This window comes from Bos indicus x Bos taurus, chromosome 3 (genome assembly GCF_003369695.1).
Source record: "Bos indicus x Bos taurus breed Angus x Brahman F1 hybrid chromosome 3, Bos_hybrid_MaternalHap_v2.0, whole genome shotgun sequence".
Classification (NCBI taxonomy): Eukaryota; Metazoa; Chordata; class Mammalia; order Artiodactyla; family Bovidae; genus Bos; species Bos indicus x Bos taurus.
The window spans coordinates 21824057-21850095 of record NC_040078.1 but is presented as its reverse complement, the minus strand read 5'-3'; the positions used below and the strand labels follow the sequence as shown (position 1 = coordinate 21850095).

At 46.3% G+C, this 26039-nt stretch overlaps 1 protein-coding gene across 1 annotated transcript; it reads right to left on the bottom strand.

Annotated features, from left to right (window-relative positions):
* Nucleotides 1-1521: 1521 nt before the first annotated feature.
* Nucleotides 1522-22442, bottom strand: ACP6 (acid phosphatase 6, lysophosphatidic). Its single transcript, XM_027535373.1, has 10 exons — nucleotides 21748-22442; nucleotides 14252-14383; nucleotides 14001-14131; nucleotides 13130-13209; nucleotides 9388-9475; nucleotides 7876-8008; nucleotides 6778-6878; nucleotides 3800-3895; nucleotides 2370-2535; nucleotides 1522-1721 (listed from the first exon to the last, which is right to left on the bottom strand). The coding sequence occupies exons 1-10, from the start codon at nucleotides 21964-21966 to the stop codon at nucleotides 1578-1580; spliced, it is 1290 nt and encodes a 429-aa protein (XP_027391174.1). The 5' UTR covers nucleotides 21967-22442; the 3' UTR covers nucleotides 1522-1577.
* Nucleotides 22443-26039: the final 3597 nt, after the last annotated feature.

Genomic DNA, 26039 nt, shown 5'->3' with positions numbered 1-26039 from the left:
AGGTTGGGGAGGGGTGATGGAGATGGAAGTTCTCTTCTGATTGCTTTTACTTTCTTAATGAATTAAATATAGCAATCTGTAGGGTGAAGGGATATTGAAGGTTGAGGATAAGAAAATACGAATGTATTTAATTCATAAACAGGTGGGATTGATAAAACTTAACAGATCAGACATAGAAAAATGTGACAGGAAGGAGATAAAGATAGATTTCTGGTTTAGTAACTGAGTGGATGGTGGAGGTGTCTTCCATTCAAATAAGGCAGGCTTGCAGGGAGGGCAGGTCTAGGAGGAGAGAGGGGAAATTCTGTGTCTATGAGACCTCCAAGTGGACATGAGAGTCTGAAGCTTGGAAGAAAAAACCCGAACTAGAGAAGGAGATCTGGGAGTCATCACCATATAGACAGTGGGAAGCAGAGAGGTTCTTGTGCTTGCTGTTTTCTCTGAGAAGTAAAGGGATTGATGGTTTGAGATCAGAGAAAGTTTGAGATAGATTCTGGGGAAGAATGAGAAAATTGAAAAGGAAATAGGGGACCATCAGGTAACTTTGGAGGCCCAGGTCAAGGTGGAGCACATATGCTGAGAGTGGTCCTGACCCACCACGCAGAGACCTCACCCACGCTTCTGGAGCTACAGCCACCAGAAGCCAGTGACCTCCCTACTGCCCAGGGCTCCACCTCACTGCCCAGCTGTGCGCCCTGACCTTTCATACGACACCCTTTCCCCCTTGCTTACCTGGTTAGCTGACCTTTTACATGACACTCTTTTCTCCTTACTTAACTGGTTAACTACTACTCACTCATTTTTCTCTATTCAGATCAGGGCAAAACCCACCAAAAAACCTTTAACTGCTCCCCCCAGCCCCTGCCAATCAGGGCTGAGGGTGTCTTCTCTGAATCCAAATAGCCCTCGAGGTACCTTATCACAGGATGAACCATACTGTATCGTCATCACTGATATACTTTATCTGCCTCTCCTACTGGACTGAAAAAACTTGAGGGAAGAAACCTTTCACCCTTATAACGACCACTACTTAGTAGGTGTTCAATATATGTGTGTGAGATGAAGATAGGAAAAGAATTGAGGTCCACAACTACACGCGATTCTACAGCTTATGTCACAGGCAAGAAAGGAAAGTGTTAGTTGCTCAGTCATGTTCGACTTTTGCAACTCCATGGACTATAGTCCACTAGGCTCCTCTGCCCATGGAATTCACCAGGCAAGAATACTGGAGTGGGTAGCCGTGCCCTTCTCCAGGGGATCTTCCCAACCCAGGGATGGAACCCGGGTCTTCCACATTGCAGGCAGATTCTTTATCATCTGAGCCACTAGGGAAGCCTCATGTCACAGGCAGCTGCCATGGAAATCAAGCCACAAAATAGGGTATATCCTTTTGGTCTCAACATTATACCCTTTTCCTTTCAAGAAGAGACCTTAATACACCTATAGGAAAGAAATACCCTTACCTTATGTTAAAGTCCATTAACCCTTGTTCCTGCCTTCCCCAAACCAAACAGCAGGAGGCATTGTGTAAAGGCGTTTTATTTTAAAAATCCAGACATCTTACTTGTACAAATCAATCACTCTCCATTTCCAAGTCCCATCATCTGTGCTTCAGAGCAGAGCATGTGGTATTTTTCTGGGCTTAAGGTATAAACTGATATGGTGTTCAAGAACTTGTCCAGTGGACAGAGCCCGTCAGGGCAACCTTTTGGCACTTGCTCCTGTGGAAGAGACGTAACTCAGCAGGGGCACTGGGGACCCTGTCTGGCTGTTTTCAGCTGTGTCCAGAGTTCTGAAAGGCTTTGACCCAATCAGATGTGTACGTACACATGTAACAGCCAAGAAACCCCCATTAATCAGTCAGCTTCCAGATTAAAAGCACTATGCCCTGCTCATGAAAGTCACTCAATAACTGCTGGTTGAACTGACTGGAAGACACATTGATGTTATACCCCTGGGAAGGCTGAAGGTCTAACCTTAGGGAGTGTTCAGCCTCTGCCCTGGACAGCAACCTGCTGAAGTGGCCAAGGAACCAGAGGTGCTGATACTACACATCACCTCCCAAAGACCTCATCATTAATTTTCAAAACAGGCCTCACAGTCAGGAGTTACATCCTGGGAGAGACGCTCAGGAGAAGAGAAGGGTGGTCCTGTTGTTAGAAGGGTTCTGTGGCAGAACTGGGACATGGTTCCAGCCCCAGCCTGCCACTACGGACCCAGTTCTGCCTTATCCCTGGGCCACAGCCATGAGAGGATCCAGAGAGCTCGTGTACCAGTGGAGACTCCCTGGGCCCAAGCAGGTGACTTGGTGCTAAACCAGGTGGGCCGGGTGGCCCAGCCACCTCCCAACCATACCCCAGGGGTCTTACCTTCCCTCGGTAATAGAGCTGCACAAACCACTCCTTAGACTCCCGGTGCTGGTAGAGTTCCATGGTCAGGTCCACAGCAAATGGGGGCCATTTGTGGTCAAAAATTCCCAGGGTCATTAAGAGAGGCATGAGAGTCACATCGTGAGCTGCATAGAGGTACAGCTTCCTGCAAGCAGAGAACAGTTCTCCATAGTTCTTCACCGCAGGACTCTGGAGGCCAGGACATCGCCTGCCTCCTTTAAGTGAGGAAACCAGGTGACATCTAGAAATCAGTTGAGCCTGGTATAAATCTCCTCTGAGGGACTTTCCTGGTAGTCCAGTGGTTAAGAATCTACCTTGCAGTGCAGGGGACATGGGTTCGATCCCTGGTCCAGGAACTAAGATCTCACATGCTGTGGAGCAACTAAGCTTATGTGCCACAACTACTGGAGCCTGCGTGCTGCAATGAAGACCCAGCACAACCAAATAAATAAATGTGAGGGGAAAAACCCCAAAAACTCCTTTGGCGTAGATGGGCTTCCCTGCTGACTCAAACAGTGAAAAATCTGCCTGCAATGCAGGAGACCCAGGTTAGATCCCTGGGTTGGGAAGTTTCCTCTGGAGAAGGGAATGGCTACTCACTCCAGTATTCTTGCCTGGAGAATTCCATGGACAGAGGAACCTGGTGGGATACAGTCCATGGGGTCGCAAAGTGTTTTCTCCAATATCAGGGGGCTTAGAAACCACCTGGGAGTCTTGTTAAAAGGCAGACTCTGATTCAGTGGGTCAGGCTGCGGTGGAGAATCAAACAATCTCAGGTGATGGTGAAGCTGTTTATCTGCAGACCACACTTTGTTTACCAAGGGCCTTGGACACACATTCCAAATCCATGGTCCCTAACCTGGAGTTCACCCCAAAAGTGGCTATGGAGGTTCACAAGCCACTTCCAACATTTTTAAATGACCAGTAGAATCCCTATATTCCAATATACTCAGTGAAGGTGTTTAAACAATCTATTAAGCAACTATCATTGTTTGGGGCTATTTTAATACCAAATCAGTTCAGTTCAGTTCTGTTGCTCAGTCGTGTTCGACTCTTTGCGACCCATGGACTGCAGCACACCAGGCCTCCCTGTCCATCCTCCCGGAGTTGTGATGTCCTAATTACTTACTCCATTGGATGCATGTTCAATTCGTTTTAAAAAATGGAAAAATTTATTTAGGGTTCTCTTCTACTAAAATGAAAATTTCAAAACATGGTAGGACAGACATGTCAGGAAGAAAGGTAGAAATGTCGTGAATGTCTCTGGGACACATGGTCTCGAACATCTACTTTCAGTTACCGACGGCCTGGTTCTCACCCTCCCAGAGCCTGGGTTCCCTCCCTGTAGCCAGAGCCCCACCGCCACCACCCTCCTCAGTCACGCCAAGCCAAGGTGCTCAGCCAAGTACCTGGTCTTGCTGGGAGGAGTGGCAGGGTCCACGACTTTCAGCAGGTTGCTCTCCAGGATGTGCAGGAATGGGCCAACTGCCATCTGAAGGCCCTCCCTGTGGTGAGTAAACAGTACTGAAGTACCCAGTGGGCACTGGGCACACAAGGGATGCAGGCTGCTTCTGCCCCCAGAACCTCATGAGCCCAGTCAGAGAGCTGAGAAAAGACAAGGGATGCAAGGAGGACAGAGACAGGCAGTAAGGGCGGAAACAGCACCGCCTTAAGTCCGAGGGCTCTCTGCGCGCCGAGACTGTAAACAGCAGCAGTGCACAGACCTGGTATGAACATGGCTGAGACGGGAGGGGTGAGGGGATGGCAACCAGGATAAGCAATAGAGAACTAGGCCCAAACTGGGAAGGACAGGGTGTACTGAATTCCAGGAACTCCAGAAGGCCCTTAGAAGAGCCATCTGAAGGGAAATCGCCTACACTACACTTCCTGTGTGCCAGCTCCCCTTCTTTGGCATTGAGACCACAAGGACTTTTCTTAATTTATTCGATTTAACAAGCTCAGCACTAGTGCTCTTGGGGTGGCACTGTGGCTCCACCACTTTCATTCTCAGGATGGTCCCCTCATGATCACAGGTGGTTACCTCAACTCAAAGCATATTTGAGAAGCAACAAACAAAGCAGGAACATGGGGGCTAGTAAGCAGCAGAAAGGCTTAGTTTGGGTGACTCTCACTTTTTATCCAAGAGAAGAAAAATCTTTCCCAGAATTCTCAGAACCCAATCACTAACAAAAAGAGTTGCCATGACTGGCTTAGACCAATCCTTATTCATGGTGACTGGCCACTTTTACAAATCAAGCAAAGTTGAAACAATAGCTGAGGAGTGGGCAACCAATCAGAGAAGGCAATGGCACCCCACTCCAGTACTCTTGCCTGGAAAATCCCATGGATGGAGAAGCCTTGTGGGCTGCAGTCCATGAGGTCGCTGGGAGTCGGGCACAACTGAGCAACTTCACTTTCAATTTTCACTTTCACGCATTGGAGAATGGCAGCCCACTCCAGTGTTCTTGCCTGGAGAATCCCAGGGACAGAGGAGCCTAGTGGGCTGCCATCCATGGGGTCGCACTGAGTCTGACATGATTGAAGTGACTTAGCAGCAGCAGCAGCAGCAGCAGACAACCAATACTATAAGCAGCATATACTTTCCAAAGAATTCGTGCAGGCCAAGGCAAGTTGGATGGCATTGTGAAACTAGAACCATTTGTTCCTGAAGAAACATCAGTTTTAAGAAACCAGGGCTAATGGAAAAGAAAGTGGATTGGACTCAGATCTTGTTTAAAATGCAGGAGAAAGCAAACAATAGCTGTGGGCCAATTCCAACTCAGCCACTCGTTTTTGTAAATAGTTCCACTGGAACACGGTTGTGCCCATTTGTTTGTGTATCATCTATGGCTGCTTTCATGCTACACGGGCTGAGATGAACAGACACAACAGATAATGCACGGCCTGCAAAGCCTAATATATTTATTAGATATGTGTGTATGGACTTCCCTGGTGGCACAGTGGACAAGAATCCACCTGCCAAGGCAGGGGACATGAGCTGAATACCTAGTCCAGGAAGATTCCACATGCCGCAGAGCAGCTAAGCCTGTTTGTCACAACTACTGAGCCCTGGTGGCAATTACTGAAGCCCGTGCACCTAGAGCCCAAGCTCTGCAACAAGAAAAGCCACCGCAGTGAGCAGCCCGTGCACCACAACTAGAGAGCAGCCCCTGCTGCAACTAGAGAAAGCCTGAGCACACAGCAGCGGACACGCAGCACGGCCAAAAATATATATGGAAGTATGTGCTGGTGGAGGGGAAGGCAGCGAGCGACGATTTAGGAACAGTGGGGCCACTTCAGGAAAAGATGAGGGAAGGTGGTCGGTCACAGGAGTGGCAGCAAGCTGAGAGGGTATGGCTGGAACCTTCCAGAAGCCTGAGGCAAGTGCAAAATGGATGCACTGATTGGGAGAAAAGCAGGCAGAGGCTCCTACTCTTATGCAAGATTAAGCAAATTCTTGAAATGTTAGCGGCTTTTTCCTCCCACTTCTCTTCCTCATGACTTCCCCTCTATACTCCCCTCTCTTACCAAGTCACCTATTCTGAGTACAAGCTGAATGCTCTGAACCAACCATTAAAAGGTGTTTTTTTATATTTGGGAAGAGAGATATCCTTCATTCTGATAGTCAGGAAATAGGCCTTCTGAAAGAGAGCCCTAAATACCAGTAAAACAGAGAAAACACAGGATTGGTGGTCAGAAGATCTGGGTTCAAGTCCTGCCTCCACCTCTTTCTAGCTGAGCCTAGGCAAGGTGGCCCACATCTCTCAGGCCCAGTTTCTCCATCTTTAAAGCCAGGACTTGGACTTGTCAGGGATAATGACACCAACCTTATGGCAAGAACAGGAAAATGATTTGTAAACTGTAACGTGATGTATAAAATGAGCAATAATTATTCTTCCTTCAGCATCCCCTGGGTACCTTTCCTTAAAGCAAAGGAAAAAGTCGGTGATTAAGAGAAACTCAATCAAGGGACTTCCCTGCTGGTCCAGTGGCTAAGAGTCCATGCTCCCTTATGCAGGGGGCCCAGGTTTGATCCCTGGTCAGGGAACTAGATCCCACATGCTGCCACTAAGACCTGGTGTGGCCAAATAAATATATAAAAATAAAATAAATACTTTAAAAAGAGAGAGAGAAACTTGGTTGAGTGGCAGCTCCCAGTTTTGTGTAACAGTGAATGAAAACATTACGTCACCAGTCCCCGCTCCAGAAATGGAAGGACCCAGGGCCGAGTCTATTGAGAAGGCCAGCAGAAGGGGGTGATTTCAGCCTCTGCACACAGAGATGCCAGCTGACAGGTGTGAGCCGGCCTGACGAGTCCCCTTCCCCACACTCTGGGAGGCCTGACCAAGCGTGACTGTATGCCGGCAGCTGAAGAGGCCCCCCTCACCTGTCTTCCCACTGCAGGATGTACAAGGCTGTGTCCACAGCTCTCTGCTCAATCATCCATGCAAACCTCTTCAGCGTGGGGCAGCTCGGGAGGCTGTGCACCTGAAAGGGCCACGGGTACAGTTTTAGAAAGAAATACTCATCCAATGAGCCTGGCGGCGGACCCGCTTCCATGGAGTCCAAGGGGATTGTCTTCTCTCAGAAAAAGACTGGCTCAAAGCTCTATGTCCCCAAGGCCTGTCGGAAGCTATTCCTCCAGATCTGAAGGCCCAGAGAAAAATAGTTTTTTCCTCTCTTTCTGATGCTCATCTACTCCAAAGTAAAAAAAATTTGTGTTCTTTTAAGCTAAATAAATCAATAAATAAAATACAAGGCAAGGAATTCATAAATTTTTACTCGGCCTTAATCATCCCCAAAACGATTTCTAAAAAGTATGCCATATAAATACTTTATCAACTCTTTTTTTTTATAACCTTAAACGTATTTTACACATAAGTATAAGGTACATTTCTGCCTTCAAGGCACACTGTCATCTTCACGAGAGAAGGAAGGAGGATCCAGGCTGCACAGTCTTTGGGTGTCTGACTTCTGAATCTGGAGCAGCATTTCCCATTGTGTGGCCTTCAGTATTTATTAGGAAAAAAAAAGATTCTAGGGCTAAACAAGCTTGAGAAAAACAGAATTAAAGATTAACCAGTTTTCTTTACCACAGTGCTCTCGGGTTCTCTAATAGGCTGACGTGCATATAGACTCTCCAAAAAGTGATACAATAAAGAGGCATTCCAAACTTTTTAGACCACAATCCCTCCCTACTCACCACCCACCCCAGCCCTGCCTGCCCACATTATACACACTTGCATCATGGGTATTCTAGTGAATATGCTTCAAGGAACTCTGGTCAAGAGTTAAAATGTCTACACTCCTAATCTGGTGAGGAGTCCACCCTACCCCCCAGTTCCCAGGTCCATTCTGCCAGCAAGTTCTTTCACAGCTGCCTCCAAGCCAGGAGGCCTCCACCCGCTTCTAACTCAGGAGCCAGCCCACCAAGCCTTGCCCAGGCTCCCCCCACCCTCCCAGAGCCCGAGGACAGCCAGCCCACCTGCTCAGCAGCCATGTTGTCCAGCAGGACGAGGAAGTCCACTTCATCACTACTGGCAATGCCCATCCCCTCCTTCACTTTCTTCAAATCCTCTGAGATTCCTGGCTGCAAAGAAGCAGCCTGTCTCCGGCCTCTGCAGAAAAAAATTAAAAAGTTATTCCTTATATTTCTTTATACTGTATGGTTATTAAGTTTACAAAGTATATCTCATTCATCATTTAGGATCTTATTTAACTTTCAACAACTCATTGGGGTTAGCTAGTATAATTGTCATTTTAAAGATAGGTAAACTCTACAAAATCCAAAATCACTGCAGATGGTGATTGCAACCATGAAATTAAAAGACACTTACTCCTTGGAAGGAAAGTTATGACCAACCTAGACAGCATATTGAAAAGCAGATACATTACTTTGTCAACAAAGGTCCGTCTAGTCAAGGTTATGGTTTTTCCAGTGGTCATGTATGGATGTAAGAGTTGGACTATAAAGAAAACTGAGCGCCAAAGAACTGATGCTTTTGAACTGTGGTGTTGGAGAAGACTCTTGAGAGTCCCTTGGACTGCAAGGAGAGCCAACCAGTCCATCCTAAAGGAGATCAGTTCTAGGTGTTCATTGGTAGGACTGATGTTGAAGCTGAAACTCCAATACTTTGGACACCTGATGCAAAGAGCTGACTCATTTGAAAAGACTCCAATGCTGGGAAAGATTGAGGACAGGAGAAGGGGGTGACAGAGGATGAGATGGTTGGTATCACCGACTCAATGGACATGGGTTTGGGTGAACTCCGGGAATTGGTGATGGACAGGGAGGCCTGGCATGCTGCGGTGCATAGGGTCGCAAAGAGTCGGACACAACTGAGTGACTGAACTGAGCTGAAACTCTACTAGGCCAACTGACTTAGTACATACCAGGGCTAGAATAATGGATTTTCCAAATCCCATTCTAGCATTCCCTTCTATTATACCCAAAACAATGCAAGCATGGCCAGGTCTGCTTGAAAACACATCTACTTCTTCTGGGGAACACACTCTACATATTGTAAGTGCAATCCCAAAATACCTGAAACCTGAATAGTGCCATCAGCTCCAAACCAATCTATCCTACACAGCAGCACGTTGGTAAGAGAAGGGGAATCTGTGTCTTCTTTGGCGTGCCCATCTAGATTTGCAATTAATGACTGGCTTACTCATCTTTTCCATAAGTTTCTTCAGTTACCCCATCTGAGAGCCCAGGACTGAAGACAAAGGACAACGCTTGGTAAATGGTGAAGCCCCACGCGTGGCTGTATACACCATCTCTCAGCCCAGCGTGTGGGTCTCCCTGATGTCCTGTACCTTCACCATGAGCCTGTCCTGTGAGCAACAGCTGCCTCCCGTCCTAGATAGCTGATGTCAGACCCAAGTAATGCCATCTCTCCCACCCATTATCCACTGGCACAGCCGGTCTGCTGGCAAAGGTGGTACAATGCTGCCTGTACCCCCACCCTGAGGAACAAGAATCAGAGGCAGTTACCTGGTTCTTTTCTGCAGGTTCCAGCAGTATTGGTAGTTGGGGTACAAGACTTCTGAGCTTGCTTCGTCAGTGTGGATGACGATGGGTCCTGGAAGGAAGGTGGGAAGCACAGGCGGGAAGAGGCTTCAGTTTGTTCTTCCCAGCAGCTCCATCCCCTTCTTCTTCTCTTTGTATACACAGATGGAGCTGCCCCCAGAGGCCGGCCATCATCCAGGTTACTCCTTAAGGACAGTGAATGCCTTCAATATGCCCTGGCTTTGCCAACAGGAGCTCCCCTGGGGTCTGAGAAAGCACACAGCAGCCCAGTTCTGTCGAGCACAACCTCTCCTGCTGGGCTACCTATATCCTGGAGAAGGCACAGACCTGATCAGACTGGCACATCCATGCTCAGTCATGACCCTTTGCAACCCTACGTACTGTAGCCTGCCAGGCTTCTCTGTCCATGGGATCTTCTAGGCAACAATACTGGAGTGGGTAGCTATTTCCTACTCCAGGCACATCTATGATGCATTCCAAAAAAAATGCCTGCCTCAAGATACTACCAGCACTCAGAGATTCTAACAAATGGGCCATCCCTTACTTTAGCAGAACAAGGTGATTTTCTTGCTTTGCAAAGTCCAATCCTATAGGCCAATATGGGCTTTCCAGGTGGCACTTGTGGTAAAGAACCTTCCTGCCAATGCAGGAGAAGTAAGATGCGGGTTCAATCTCTGGGTTGGGAAGATCCCCTGGAGGAGGGCATGGCAACCCACTCCAGTAATCTTGCCTGGAAAATCCCATGGACAGAGGACCCTGGCGGGCTACAGTTCATACAGTCACAAAGAGTCGGACACGACTGAAGCAACTTAGCATGCATGCATACACCAGTATGGTGACTTATGAAACAATCTGAGAAAGGTGCCCACAAGGTCACAAATCCTCTGAGACCCCATGGCCTTGCCCAAAAGAAAAGCCAGGCTTCTAGATGCACTAGCAGGAACCAAAGATTAGACTACAAACAGTGTTTCTTACACACCTCGCAGCAGCTTGCTCCTGCTCAGAGTTGACAGGTACCCTTGTCTCCTGTCAATGCCCAAGGGAGGTGCTTTAACACCTTTCCATGCTTTGCTCTGCACCAGCGTCCTGTTCTACACAGCTCAAGCCTTTTCTTCTCTGATGGCAGAGGAGCTTTATGGAATTCACTGAGGTCAATCTGTGGAATGATTACTATATTATGTGGTCAGTTACTCGGTTGTATCCAACTCTTTGAGGCCCCATGGACTATAGCCCACCAAGCCCTCGGCCCATGGAATTTTCCAGGCATGAATACTGAGCATGATGCCATTTCCTACTCCAGGTGATCTTCCCAACCGAGGTATCAAACCTACATCTCTTGCGTCTCCTGCATTGGCAGGCACATTCTTTAGTGCCACCTGGGAAGCCTTCAGGTGAATCCAAACCCCAAGACCTACCATTCCCAAACAAATTGCTGATAGTCAAAACCTCAGGATTAAAGAGCAGCCTACTGTGACTTGAGCAGAATACCAGAAGTCACATACTTGGCTGGTCTGGACAGAAGGAAATCAGACTGTGTCATGAGTTTAGCCCTGAATCTACAACCAGCCAGCAGGATGACTTTGGGAAGTCACTTCTCTTCTTTGGGGCTCACATGTAAATTGAAGGGGTGAGACTAGTATCAGCAATTTCCAACTGTTTCTAAAGCAGTGGGAGCTTTTTTCTCCCACTATGAAATAAGGTAATAAAAGAAAAGGGGTTGAGGGCTTCAAGGTAGGGGTCTGAAGCACAGCGTACTTGCATGCCCCATCCCACTCCTTTTCTGTAGTTCCCGACCCCTCTGAAGAATCCTGGAGTTCTGCAGGACACATTGTAAAACAGACCTCATGATCAGAGGCCCTCTCCAGATACCCAAGTCTTCTGAGAAGCAAGATGGCACAAGAGTGAAAAGTATGGACTGGGAAACCAGACTGCCAGAATTTGAATCCCAGCTCCTCCATATACTAGCTTTGTGTACCTCAGACAGTCCATTATCCTCTGCCTTAGTTCTCTTATCTGTAAAATAGAGATGCTACCTACTTCACAGGGTCATCACAAGAATTAAGTCAGTATCTGCAAAGCTCTTAGAACCATGTTTGATGTATAGCAAGTCCTTTAAATATGAGAATAATAGTAACTATGATTTAAGCCTCTGATTAACACATGGTAATTCCTACCTGGTACCTGCCATGACTGTCTGGATAACAGAGCTTCAGTTTATGATAAATAAGGTATACTTCAGCTGGCACTCAGATATGTGTTGAAGGAATGAATGACCAAATGATACAGAACAACACCCTCCAGCCCTTCCCCACCAGCCTGATTCTCTGGAGCTTCCTCAAAACCTTCTTGGACTTTGCTAGGATTTTACTCTTGAAACAATATCCCAAAGTTGAACCACTCCCACCAATGTTAGCACCTTGCGGGGTTCTTTGGTCTATCCAAATCCCATGATACTGGCTAAGGCAAGGAAGTAGTCAGGACACAAGTCAAGTTGGAGTGTGAGGCTGTCTGAGTCCAGCGCAGGGAGCGGCTACCAGACGGCCACACCAGCAGCTGGTGATGATGCCACTTCCTTCCTTGCAAGAAATCTGGGGCAGCCTGAGTCTGAGGCCCGCCTGTAGACCAGGCTGCTACCAAAAAACACCCTTTCTACATTACTTTTACTTTAGGTGGTTCTGGGGACAGGACATTTGCCTTTCAGAAGCTGGGCAAGTGAACAGTTTTCAGAAGGCCATGCACCATAGACTATTCCTAAGCTCAGGGGCTCCCAAAAGGTAAGGAGCAGGCCACCCTGTGTGCTCTGTTACTCAGGCTGTTTGTGTTCAGCCAATGTCAGCCAGAATTAGCAGCCATACCCAAACCAGCTAGGGGCAAGGCCAGTCTCCTTTGGTCTGGAAGTTCTGTACCTTACACATTTTTTAAAAGCCTGATGGAAATTTTACCTCGATTTGAGATACTGCTAAAGAAGCTAAATAAAGTAACAAGAACTTTGCCTTATGGCATCATTTGAGTATTTTAATATTGGCAAGGTCATCATGATCTGAAACTCAGACCAGTAATTAAGTGTAAATTTGAATCTATTACAAATGACAAAATGCAGCTTCACCGGATAGTCAAAAGCCCTCAAATACAGGGAAAATAATAAACGTAGTCCTCCAGGGTGGAAAGTTGCAGAACCCACTAATGTGATCATTCACTGGCTGAATATGTCAAAACCCAAACTCGACAGACTTCCTTAACTGGGAGAGGCCATATGGGACACTGTTACCACCACCTGGGTTATGCTGTGGATTATCACCAAGACCAGGGCCGTGGCAGCAGACCCGGGTCCCAGTGAAGAGTTCCTCTTACTCTCTTTCCCTTCCAGCAGTGTCTCAACTAAACAAAAAGCCCCAAGTATTGTTTGAAAAACTCTGGCTGCAGCTACCTTATGCAGCTTGTGTAGACACTTGAGAGAAAAAGCCAGGAGCCAGAGGTGCATCGGAGCAGCTGACATGTTGGTGTAGGGGTGAGGTCAGGCTGGCAGGTGCAGTGGCAGGCCAGACAGGGAGGGGCCCACCACACAGCTGGTACACCAGAGGCCCCAGGAGCAGGAGGAGAGAGACCCAGGTGGGACAGACATCAAGAAAGAGAGAGCAGGGCTTTGGAAGCAAGACGAAAAGGCACCTCAGGGACAGGGGCTGACTTGTAGACCCTGAACTCGAACCTTCTTTTTGACGCTGGAAAAGTCCAGCCAGCAAACAGCGGGTAGACTCCAGGTTCCGATAGATGTTAGTGGAACGGATGCTGGAAACAAAACAAAAACATAGAGAAACTCATAGAAGGAAGATTTACATGTGCACACTACCTTATTCCACAGAGCACTCACAGGCTTTCTAAACTACTACTACAGCGTTAGTCACTCAGTCGTGCCTGATTCTTTGCGACCCAATGGACTATAGCTTGCCAGGCTCCTCTGTCCATAGAATTCTCCAGGCCAGAATACTGGACTGGGTATCCATTCCCTTTTCCAGGGGATCTTCCCAACCCAGGGAAGGAACCTGGGTCTCCTGCACGGCAGGCAGATTCTTTACCATCTGAGCCACCAGGGAAGCCCCAAAAGGGAGCTACAGGGCTGGGAAATACCCTTTCTCTCTCTGTGGGATGGCTGCCCAAGGGACCTGAGGGCCAGTGAACATGACCTCCAGGGACCACTTGTTCTCCGAATCCTATCATATTAGGGTAACTGTCCCCAGATGGCCTAGGAGGTTCTAGCAAGGGAATGCAGCTTCTTGTATACCCTTGATCGAAGAATGATTCTCCTCTCTCAGGGAAGGTCGTCCTCTTTGACCAAGCACGCAGCATCAGGAGGGATACACGCAGAGCAGTGAGAGAGGAAGGGGACACCAGCCTAGCCAGCCAGATGAGCCAAATCAACCCTGGCGATCAATGGGGCGACAGGCTGCAGCCAGATCACCCTCACATGTCCCACCTAGACTACCTCGGATGAGAGTGGGAACCACACAGAGGGTTAGGACAGGTTTTCTCACACTCAAGACCTGACACTGGGTGCTATATTCCTTTCTCAAGTGACTCACAAGACCTCCAGTGGGTTGAAGGTTGGCGAAAGAAAGGGGATGTCTTCCACATAGTTCTTCCTCAGCCTCTCCCCGAGGGCAAACATCTGCTCCATGCCCACCTTGGTCAGCTGTCCAGCAAACATGCCCCCCTGAGGCGTGGGAGGGGAGAGAAGAATGGAGAAATCTCACAGCCTGCTAAAGAACCTCAGCCCAGGGCAGACCATCACAGCTCTGCAAGGCGCTTCAGGGAGCAGGAAAGCATCGCTCACCTTCAGCGTGGTCTCGTGATACTGAGAGTCGAAAGGAGAGTGTGGTTTCGGGCCACCAGCGAGATTGGTGACTGTGTATTCAAGCTGAGTTTGGGGTGGGACCTCTAATAGCTGGGACTTCCACTCTACCTGCTGTGAGCACAAAAAAACAACACATTGCTTAAAAAGGTTCTAGAAACTTAAGAGTGTTAACATCTGGCAGCACATAGCTAGAATCACACTGATGCTAGACAAGCAACCTTCCCAAGAAGGATGGGAAGAAGGAAAGAAACTTCCACTCCAGCTCCAATTAAGGGAAGAAATGACTGCAATTGATTATTCCAGGTGTCCTCGGCCCAAGTCCTGTGATTGCCACACTAGTACTCACTGCTGAGGGTCTATTCTGGCACCAAGCCCAGACTGAAGTAAAGGGGAGAAGTGGCCAGAGGGCCTGGCACCTAATACTTGGTGAATGAATGAATGAACAAATGAATGAATATAATCCAATCTCAGTGACCATATACTTGTTTAACCTGCAGGGTTTTGTGGCCCCTTGTTAAAGACTCTATTTAATGCCCCTTGAACTACTATATATATCTCTTCCTTTCATCCAATTTCTCAAACAAGTAGCTGCCCTCTAAGAAACCTTCACTTTTTACCATCTTCCTTTACTCCCCGTAATCTGGCTCCTGCCCCAGCTGTATTGGTTTTCAAAACATAACAAGTAGCTATAGGCCTCCTAGCTCCAACAGCCCATAAAATTCTTACACTCATTGAGTTGGATGTGATGACTCAATTTTAAAAACAAGTCTTTCCTTCTAATTCCATATGCCAGCTCCTCTTCCCAATTTATTATGACTCTCAAGGCTACCCCAATTCTAATCCCTAAAACTCAAACCTGACTCTTCCCATTGCTCCCCCATTTCCACCCCAAACCCTGTGGATCACTGGCTAGAAAAAAAATGTCACTTCCACTGGTCCTTCTTTTATCTTATTATTAGAGTATAAATCCTTATTGTTGTTGTTTGTAGTCGCTCTGTCATGTGCGACTCTTTTGCAACCCCATGGACTATAGCCTGTCAGGCTCTTTTGTCCATGGGATTTCCTAGGCAAGAATACTGAAGTGGGTTGTCATTTTCTCCTCCAGGGGATCTTCCTGACCCAAGGATTGAACCCATCTTTCCTGCATTGGAACTACTGAGCCACCAGGGGAGCTTCATAAAACCTTATTACTAATACATGAAAAGATGCTCAACATTGCTCATTATTAGAGAAATGCAAATAAAAACTACAGTGAAGTATCACTTCATACCAGTCAGAATAGCCATCATAAAAAAAAAAATCTACAAACAGTAAATGCTGGGGAGGATGTGGAGAAAACAGAACCCTCCTGTACTCCTGGGTAATGTAAACTGATACAGCCATTATAGAAAACAGTATGGAGATTCCTTAAAAAACTAGGAATAAATCTACCATGTGACCTAGCAATCCCACTAGTGGGCATATACCCCGAGAAAACCACAATTCTAAAAGATACATGTACCTCAATATTTACAATAGCCATTGGAAAGAGCAGCAATATTTACAACAGCCAGGACATGTAAACAACCTCGATGTCCATCAACAGATGAATGGATAAAGAAGTTGTGGTACATTTATACAATGGAATATTACTCAGCCATAAAAAGGCCTGGAGTTTCTCTAGCTGAAGCAGGAGTGGGAACTCAGAGCCCCAGTCACTCAGCATCTCTTTAGCCCACAGCTCTACAGAATGGTTTGAAGGCTATCAGATAGATCACAACTGAATTGGAAAGACTCAACACAGAAAAAGCCAATTTCAAGATGTCTGTACTAGAGCCAGCGAGCGCCTAAGGGCTCATCTAAGGCAGTCAGAACAGAAGGGAATTCAACAGAACAGAATTCAAGACATTGCGTCAATCCTGGCAAGTAAGTAGATAAAAGCTTTTTTTTTCTTTTTTTTTTTTTTGGAGGCTATATTGGTAGGTGAACAAGAAAGAATAAAGAAAAAAATTACTTTGATTTGGAGTCCAGGTACATGAGGTGGTAAGGGGTAAGGAGGTACTTCTTGACTAAAACTGAGGCCAAGACAGAAGAACAGCTAACAAACTGAGTTCAATTTTGTACAGTTTAAGTTTGGGATATTTCCTCTGCGTTTCCAGCATTCCCAGCATATTCCCATAACTGGAGTCCGTTTTGTCTCTCTTCTTCATCACACTGTAAACTCTTTTCTTTTTTATAGCTGAGACTGAATTATCCACCCATGTAAGTCCAGTGTCTGAGCACAGGTCCTGACACCAGGTCCATAAGGCCTGCTCAGCCACACTAAAAAGTCTTCTCCGGTTGGGTGTACCCACCAAGAGAGGACCTCTGGTTCTCCTAGGAGATGACTCCTGAGGGCTAGGTCACATCAAGACTAAAATACCCATTTTCAGACTCTCAAGAATGGATGATACATCAGTTCCACACACAGTGTCCATCCCACATACACACTGTCGTTCTTGCTCCTGTTTTTCCGTCCAGAGTCAGTAGCAAAGAGTAACTTTATAATTTTATTTATTTATACTCCATTTTCAAGAACTAACTTGAAGGAGGTGGCAGCAATACCTAAAATATAGCAAGGTAACCAATTTATTTATTTATTTTTTGGCTGCACCACAAAGCTTGTGGGATCTTAGTTCCCTGACCAGGGATTGAACCTGTGCCCTTAGTGGTGAAAGCATGGAATCCTAACCTCTGGACCAACAGAGAATTCCCAAGATAAGTCGAAAAGAAAGTCGAAAAGAAAGACAAAAAGTCGAAAAGAAAGTCGAAAAGAAAGACAAAAAAAGTAATCAAAAAAATGGATAAAGCAATAAAGTTTCTCAAAAAATATTCATACATGCTGTGAAGATCTATATACTTACTGTAGGTGGGCCAAAAGATTCAGCACTAAGCTTTCTGGCTTTTACGTAAAAGGAGAAACCTGATCAGCTAGACAAGCTTAAAGATAAAAGCAAGCCAACTGTTCAGGAGAAGCACACCATTTCTCAAGTGAACAGACAAATTCCTCCCAAGGGTCCTCATAAAGAGGATAGAGTAATATAATGAACATCTTTTCAGTAGTCACAGCAATGAGTTTTGTGGGATTGTTTCTTATTGTTCCCTTGACACAGAATGATAGCATCTCACCAAAGCACATTTCCATGAAGACAATACTATACAGGGATCAATATGTTACATTCCAGGTAAAAGGAAAAAAAAAAATCTACATAAAAGTAAACAAAAACTTCCAGGTATAGTTTTCAGAATAAACTAATGATTTGAAAGCTTGCACACTCCACACTACTACAGCTGGAAAAATTTTTTAAAGTTACTGATGCCTGAGCCCCACATGGGTTAATCACATCCAAATCTCCCAGGGATGGGGCCTCAGTTTTTTGAATGCTACTCAGTCTAGATAATTATAAAGCTTCACCAGAGAAGCTTTTATCATGACTAGATGCTCTGAGTCAATTAAATCAGAATCTCTGGGAGACAGACCTAGGCTTCAGTATTTTTTAAAGTTCCCCAGTTGAATCCAATGTCCCAAGGTTAAGAACCACCACTGCACAGGAATTAATGGACTGACTGGCACATCCTTTATGTAATGCTTCCTGAAAACCACTTATCTTAGCTGAGCTTTGAATAAGTGTTAATCTACAATGATACTGACATCATCTTTCCCAGCCCACCTGACATTATTCTTCCCGGCTCATTTACACTATAGAATAAACATGGACTCTAATGTCTTCATATGGAGAAGGCAATATCAACCCACTCCAGTACTCTTGCCTGGAAACTCCCATGGACGCAGGAGTCTGGTAGGCTGCAGTTCATAGGTCGAGAAGAGTCAGACATGACTCAGTGACTTCACTTTCACTTTTCACTTTCATGCATTGGAGAAGGAAATGGCAACCCACTCCAGCATTCTTGCCTGGAGAATCCCAGGGACGGAGGAGCCTGGTAGGCTGCCGTCTATGGGGTCACACAGAGTCGGACATGACTGAAGTGACTTAGCAGCAATGTCTTCATGAACTGTGGAGTTTGAACGCATTGGACTTTATTTTCTAAAAACTGGAGTCTTCCTGGGTTGGGGGCTATCTTGCCATGAAACAGAGAGAAGCTGACAAAATTCCAAAAGTAGGGTCAAAATTATCTTTGGAAAGCATACTTGGATCTAATCTAACAATCAGAAAAAATGACCAATCAAGTTCCAGAGTTTTATTTCCAGAGCACAGATACAATACTTTTAGGAAGACAGGTTAATTCATCAGTCATTCAATCATTAAAAAAAAAGCTCAATAAAACATCTAGTTTTAAACAATGATATTTTCTAAGGATTTGTGAGATAATGAATGCATTGATTTGTCATGTGTTTATCTATAAACCAGTCAGAAGTCTGGAAACATCTACCAAAGGCAATTTTAGTTTTAGAACAGCTGTTAAATAGTCCTTCCTGACTCTAATTAATAGCAGAACCAGGAAGACTAGAAAATCCCATTAACGACCTCTATCAAACTAGAGCTTGGGAAAAAAATCCTGATAGCCAGAAACAAGTCACAGGAGGCTGATGACACCCACTCATAGCCTAAATTGAACAAAGGTTGGTTATACCCCTTGCTTTTATGCTTTATACAAAATAACTAAAGGCGTTCAGTGCATCTACATAAAATCTGAAAATGTGAACAGGCCTGAGTGGTAATGTGCCTTGCTGCTGCTGCTGCTAAGTCGCTTCAGTTGTGCCTGACTCTGTGCAACCCCATAGATGGCAGCCCACCAGGCTTCCCCATCCCTGGGATTCTCCAGGCAAGAACACTGGAGTGGGTTGCCATTTCCTTCTCCAATGCATGAAAGTGAAAAGTGAAAGTGAAGTCGCTCGGTCATGCCCGACTCTTAGCAACCCCATGGACTGGAGCCCACCAGGCTCCTCCGTCCATGAGATCTTCCAGGCAAGAGTACTGGAGTGGGGTGCCAATTGCAAAATGAGACCAAGGATTCAAATGCACCATATATCGTGGCCACAAAAATAGAAGATGAATGAAGCCGGCATTCTGCCCCTTCCAACATAAAGGCAGAGATACCCATCACACACCCACTGGCTCAGGAGAAAGCCCTAAAAGAATCTAAATCTTTTTCCGGTTACTTAAGGGAACACATATACTGTCTGAAAGAGGTCCAGGCCTACACATTCAGACTTTTATTCGTGGGCTCCAAAATCACTGCAGATGGTGACTGCAGCCATGAAATCAAAAGACGCTTCCTCCTTGTAAGAAAAGCTATGACCAACCTAGCTGCTGCTGCTGCTAAGTCACTTCAGTCGTGTCCGACTCTGTGCGACCCCATAGACAGCAGCTCACCAGGCTCCCCTGTCCCTGGGATTCTGCAGGCAAGAATACTGGAGTGGGTTGCCATTGCCTTCTCTGACCAACCTAGCTAGATAGCATATTAAAAAGCAGAGACATTACTTTGCCACAAAGGTCCGTCTAGTCAAAGCTATGGGTTTTCCCAATAGTCGTGTATGAATGTGAGAGTTGGACCATAAAGAAGGTTGAGTACCAAAGAACTGATGCTTTTCAACTGTGGTGTTGGAGAAGACTCTGCAGAGTACCTTGGACTGCAAGGAGATCAAACCAGTCACTCCTAAAGGAAATCAATCCTGAATATTCACTGGAAGGACTCATACTGAAGCTCCAATACTTTGGCCACCTGATGCAAAGAGCCAACTCATTAGAAAAGACACTGATGTTGGGAAAGTTTGAAAGCAAGAGGAGAAGGGGATGACAGAGGATAAGAACGTTGGATGGCATCACCGACTCAATGGACATGAGTCTGAGCAAGCTCTAGGAGATAGTGAAGGACAGGGAAGCCTCGCATGCTGCAGTCCATGGGGTCGCAAAGAGCTGGACACAACTGAGCGACTGAACAACAATTCTGTACCAAGAATAAATGGAGAAGAAAGAGGAGTACATAAGAGATGGGCTATGTACAAAACTAGAAGGAAAATTTAGTGACCTAATATAAAAAGGCAAAGTAAGAGACTGAGAAAAGATCCAAATATTCGAATAAGGAAAGAAAGAGAAGGAAAGGAGTGAAGTTCAGGTTCCAGATAGAATGTGGAATAGCCATCTAGAAAGGCTAACTAGAAACTTGATAACAGAATTTAAGTGCCTACAAAGATTTATTATGTGGGAAATGCTTTGAGGTTTGATTTCACGTGTGGCAAGCTTTAAAAACTGGGTTTTCAGTTGTACACCGTGAGTTGTAGAACCCTGAGGACTTCTTAAAAGCAACTGTCATGAGTATGCCTAATATCAATTTGGACATCCTGCTGAACCTGCTCCAACATCAACCTGGAGAACCAACAATGCAAAAGCATCCCACAGGCAAGTTTGCCACCTGGATGCCTGGGAATTCCAGGTTGCCTATTTATCTTCATTAGGAAGACAATTCTTTAATCACAGGCCTGCCTGCTATGAAAGGCCAGAGATCTTTACTGGGTCTTCCCAAGAATCAAATCCAGAAAGGGTAATCATCTTCAAAACCAGCTATTTGTTCTTTAATCGTAATTATCCTGAGCAAAACCAGGGGGATTTTAAGACTGGTCAATTAATTTTGTTTTTTCCTGCCTCAGATCCCTTCTACAGTAAGTTTAGGATGCCAGAATGAAAAAGGAGAGCCCCAAGATACAGCACTTGTTGCCCAAAAAATCTTCAGGATCTCAAACGGTCTCCAGCAAACCCGGAGAGAAAGTTGAGGTAAAATCTGTTCCCAAAAGTCGCTAAGTCACTCCAACTCTTTTACAGTCCCATGGACTATAGCCTGCCAGGCTCCTCTGTCAATGGGATTTTCCAGGCAAGAATACTGGAGTGGGTTGCCATTTCCTTCTGCCCGGATCTTTCCCACCCAGGGAATTGAATCCCTGTCTCCTGCATTGGCAGGAGCCACCATTAAGCCACCAGGGAGGTCCCTTCCCAAAGGCATTATTAACCTCTTATCCACTGTGATCCTAATCAGGTTGGTTCCTGTCACAAAGGTCCCTGCAACTCTTTGACAACCATTAAAATGGTCACACAGAACTACATTACACCCTTGTACTCAAGTTCCCACAAGTATTCACTAGAAATACAGAGTTTCAGGCTCCCATATCTACTGAATCCACATTTTAACAAGATCCCTAGGCAATTTATACGCACCTAGGGAAGCACACTACTTACTACTAGCTGGGCTACATCACAGCCATGGGAAGTTTCCGGGCTGTCCCACAATCCGGGTGTCCGAGGGGGCTGGTGGGGGGGGGGGGGTTGGGGGTACATGATAAGCACCTTTGTTCACACTGTTTTCCCTTCGTCAGGACCCAGTCCGAATTCCCGCTCAGTGAGAGTTAAATTCCAAAGGTGGTGTGCGTTGGGGCAAAGACCCTGGCCCGCCACTAGCTGGCCACACAGTTCTCGCTCCCCAACCGTGCCGGCCTCTCTCACCTGGTCCTCCTGAGGGAGCGGCTTGAGAGGGCTCCGCGCCCCGTGTCGAAACACGACTTGCACCATTTTCAACTCCAACAGGTTTCGGTCGACAGGATTCTGCTGGTCCGCACCCCCAGGCTCGGCCAGGGCCACCCGCCGCTGGTGGAGGCAGTAGGTTAGCGAGGTCAGGACGCCCACGGGGGCCCACATGCGCAGCTTGAAGACCCGGGAGATCATGGTGGAAACCCCTCGTCTGCCCTTCGGGGTGAGCGTGCAGAAAGCGAATACAAGTCCCCCGCGCGCGACGGGGCTCAGCAGCCTCCCCTAAGTTCCCAGGAACCGGAGGGTGCACACATCCAGCCGCCCAGGCTGCGACGGCTACGACTCCCAGCTTTGAAGGGGACCCAGATTGGGCGCAGCGAAGACTTCCCGGGAGTTTTAACCCGGGTCGGTGTTGGCCGCTCCTGCAGCAGACTGGGCGGGGATACCCGGAGCCGGGAGCTCAGCTCCTGATCTTTCGTCCTCTAGGGAACATTAAACTTATATTTCAGGTTCGGCCTCCAGCACTCTTGGCGGGACAGAAACACGCCCTGACTTCCTCCGTAGCAGTGGCTCCATTAACAAAGACCGCTGAACTCCACTTTTTTATAAGCAAGCTGCCGGCCACTTTCTCATCTACCCAGGGACTTGCCCCAAGTGGACCCATGCAAAGGAGCACGGGAAAACGAGTCCCGTGGGGACGCCTGTCCGGGGACTGTAAGTTTCGAGAACTACAACTCCCACAAGGCTGCGCGCCGTGGGCCCTAGCTGGAGGTATCACCCCGCCCTCCGCAGTGGGCCTAGCCTGGTAGGTTAGCAGGTTGTAAGTCTCGGGGGCAGGGCGGCCAGTGTGTGGGAATGAATTGGCGAGCTTGCCAGGCTAATTGGGTAGGAGACATGAAGAAAGGGGTAGATAGAATTAGGTGATGTAGATCATCTATTTGGAGTCTAGGGAGCACAGAGGACTTCCTTGAAGTTGAAGTTACTGAGTTAAGAGCCAAGACACCACTTACTGAATGATTACTCTTGGCTACACAGGGAGTGGGGGCTTTATATTTAATCATTTGATATCCCACTTCTATGTTTAAAGAGGTTTAGATCATTGCAAACGTATAGAAGTTCAAGCCCATTGATGCGTTACTTGTATCCAGAATATTTCTTGTGGAAAAATCCAGGCCTTGTCTGTAGATGTCCCAGTGAGTAAGCACCTTGCTAGCCTAAACCAGCTGCTGGTTTGGTTTCTCATGAATATACCGCGGCTCCAAACTGCTGTTCCAGGTCTTTGCAACAGGACACATCTGTGTCCTCAAGGCAAAGGTCAAGTTGTGAAGAGAGTCTGAGTATATTAACATTAAAAAAAAAAATTCAACTGAGTAAATTTGAAGATTTAATTGTCTTTATTCAACTATGCATGAATTGGGCAGCACCCCATCTAGCAACTAGAAGGATGCTGGATAGGGTTGTACAAAATGGAAGGTTTTTCATAGGGTGGAGCAAGAAAGTATTAACAAAAGAAAAGATGGTAGTAACAAAAGAAAAAAAGGATTCCCCTAGTGGGAAGAGGGAGGAGAAGGGAACAGGCAAGGGTTTTATCATGCAGATTGCCTCTTCTGCAGCTGGGGATGGGGGAGTTGATGGAGAGGGACCCTGTGACAGCTTAATTTACTGGTGCTTAACCAGAAAATTCCAGACTGGTCCATTAACATTACATTTCTAGGGGAGGTTAAAACTGCAATTTGACAGAGATACTAAATCTAGGTTTGGTACCATGGACTTTAGTACAAGTGATGCTGAGCAAGGCCTTGTTGGATCCTGGGCCTGGAGGCCTTTTTGTCCGTCATTCCTTGTAGGCAAGACTCCAGCCTCCATGACCTTCTCTGAGTTCCAAAGGGCAGAACAGTTACTAATCAAAGGAGAAAGAGTAATGAAACCACCTGAGCAAGATTAAAGGGACCAGTTGTTGTTGTTCAGTCGCTAAGTCATGTCTGACTCTTTGCAACCCTGTGAACTACAGCACTGCCAGGTTTCCCTGTCCTTCACCATCTTCCAGAGGTTCCTCAAATTCGTGTCTATTGAATCAGTGATGCCATCCAATCATCTCACCCACTGTTGCCCCCTTTTCCTCCTGCCCTCAATCTTTCCCAGCATCAGGGTCTTTTCCAATGAGTCTTCACATCAGGTGGCCAAAGTATAGGAATTTCAGCATCAGTCCTTCCAGTGAATACTCAGGGTTGATTTCCTTTAGGATTGGCTGGTTTGATCTCCTTACTGTCCTAAGGACAGGATTAGGAGATGAGCCACCTGAGACCTTGCACACACCCTAATCTTGTCAGCAATCCCACACTTTTGAAACTTTAAAGAAGAAAGAATGAAGACTGTTACTGCCTTATCACATATCCTGCCTGACTATATAATCTCTCCCTACTCACCAGGGAGGGTGGCACAGTTCTTGAGGTACTAGCCTATTGTGTTCCCCCTTTGCCCAGCAAAATAATAAAGCCTCACTTTCCTTCTCCTCCTTAACTGTCTCTGTATTTGTCTGGTATTGGTACACAGAGAGCCAAGATTTTGGCAACACAAACAATGCCATTTGGGGCTTGTAGTTTTCTTTTTAACAACATCCAACCAGTTCTTTTACCATTCTGAATTCTATCATTGTGTCAAACTTGGTCAGATGTAAAGGCAACATACTTATGGAGTATGGCTCCTGACCTGAGTCTAAACTTCTACATCAGGCTAGAAAATTCTGAATGTCCTACCCTTGGGAGGGGTCATTTTGGAACACTGCATGTTGTCACAGTTTTCTCCCTGGCCTAGCCCATGGACTCACTTCTTAGAGTCTTATTGTGTGTTCTGATATTATTAAAAACTGAAAGCTGTTTTTCTAGGCTAAGTAAGGTATCAGCAGCACTAGACAATACTGCTTCGGAAACTGAGTGATGAAATGTAACCTCAGTGGGGAAAAATGTTCTCAGCAGTTGAGCGAAAATGTGGTATGACTTGAGTACAGAAGGGCCCTGGCATATGAGCAGCTACAGGAGTCCTGGCCGTTCTAGGATGTCAGAGCAGCTCCAGGGCAATGTAATGTTGGCATCCGGGTTCCATTCCCTTCTGCATAATGGACAGGTCAGCCTAGTCCACATGCTGTTCCCTGACAGCCTCAGCACAGTCTTGTCAGACATCGTGAGCAGCACCTTTGACCCGGTGGAGCGCGTGCTGTCAGGACGCAAGTGTGTGGTTGACGTGGGGAGCAGTCTTAGCAGCAGATCTTTGCCAGAAGCCAGAGAGAGTAAGGTTGGGAAAAGATAGATTCCTTGAGGTCGTTTATTAATAAAAGCCCTGTTTGTCAGCACATGTGAGACAACACTTGGGGAATCCTACAAATATTTGGTGTGTTGTGTGCAGTGGCCCTGGTCATGTTAATAAATTGCATTTTAAAAGAAAGGCTAAACTGGATAGGAGAGGAGTTTGGGAGAGAATGGATATAATGTATATGTATGGCTGAGTCCCTTTTCTGTCCACCTGAAACTATCATAACATTGTTAATTGGCTATACCCCAATACAAAATTAAAAGTTTTTTTAAAAAGATAAAAGAAAGACTAGAAATCCTGAAATCATGCTCTGGGACTGCAGAGCAGCAAGGGTTGGTACTAAACAACTGATATTGTGACCTTGGCTTTACCATCATACAACTTTGGCTTGGGAAATAAGCCCTCCTCCACCCAAATTGTCCTCAGAGGGTTGGCTTTAGTATTATGTCCAAACTCAGGTTGAATTATGAGATTAGGTAAGAAACAACCACATTCACTGCTTTATCTCCAATAGTGAGCATAATGCTTGACTCATAAGTACCCCACAAATACTTGTGGGATGAAATTATAGGTTATATCATAGGAATAGTGTTGAAGACATTGTTCATTACATCACTTATTGCTCCCTATATGAATCTCCTCTTGAGAACCTTGTTTTAGTCGTAGCATTAGAACAAACAGCAAAACATATAAAGATTACTTTTCCTTCGTTTTCGCCTTGGCTGACAGGAAGTTTGGGGCTTAATTTTAAACTTGACCACAGTAAATATTTAGAATCTAATAGCTAGTATAACTGTGATCTTTTCCTCCAGAAAAATCACCCCAGATTAGTTCAGTTCAGTGGCTCAGTCAGGTCCGACTCTTTGTGACCCCATGGACTGCAGCACACCAGGCTTCCCTGTCCATCACCAACTCCCGGGGCTTACTCAAACTCACGTCCATCAAGTCAGTGATGCCAT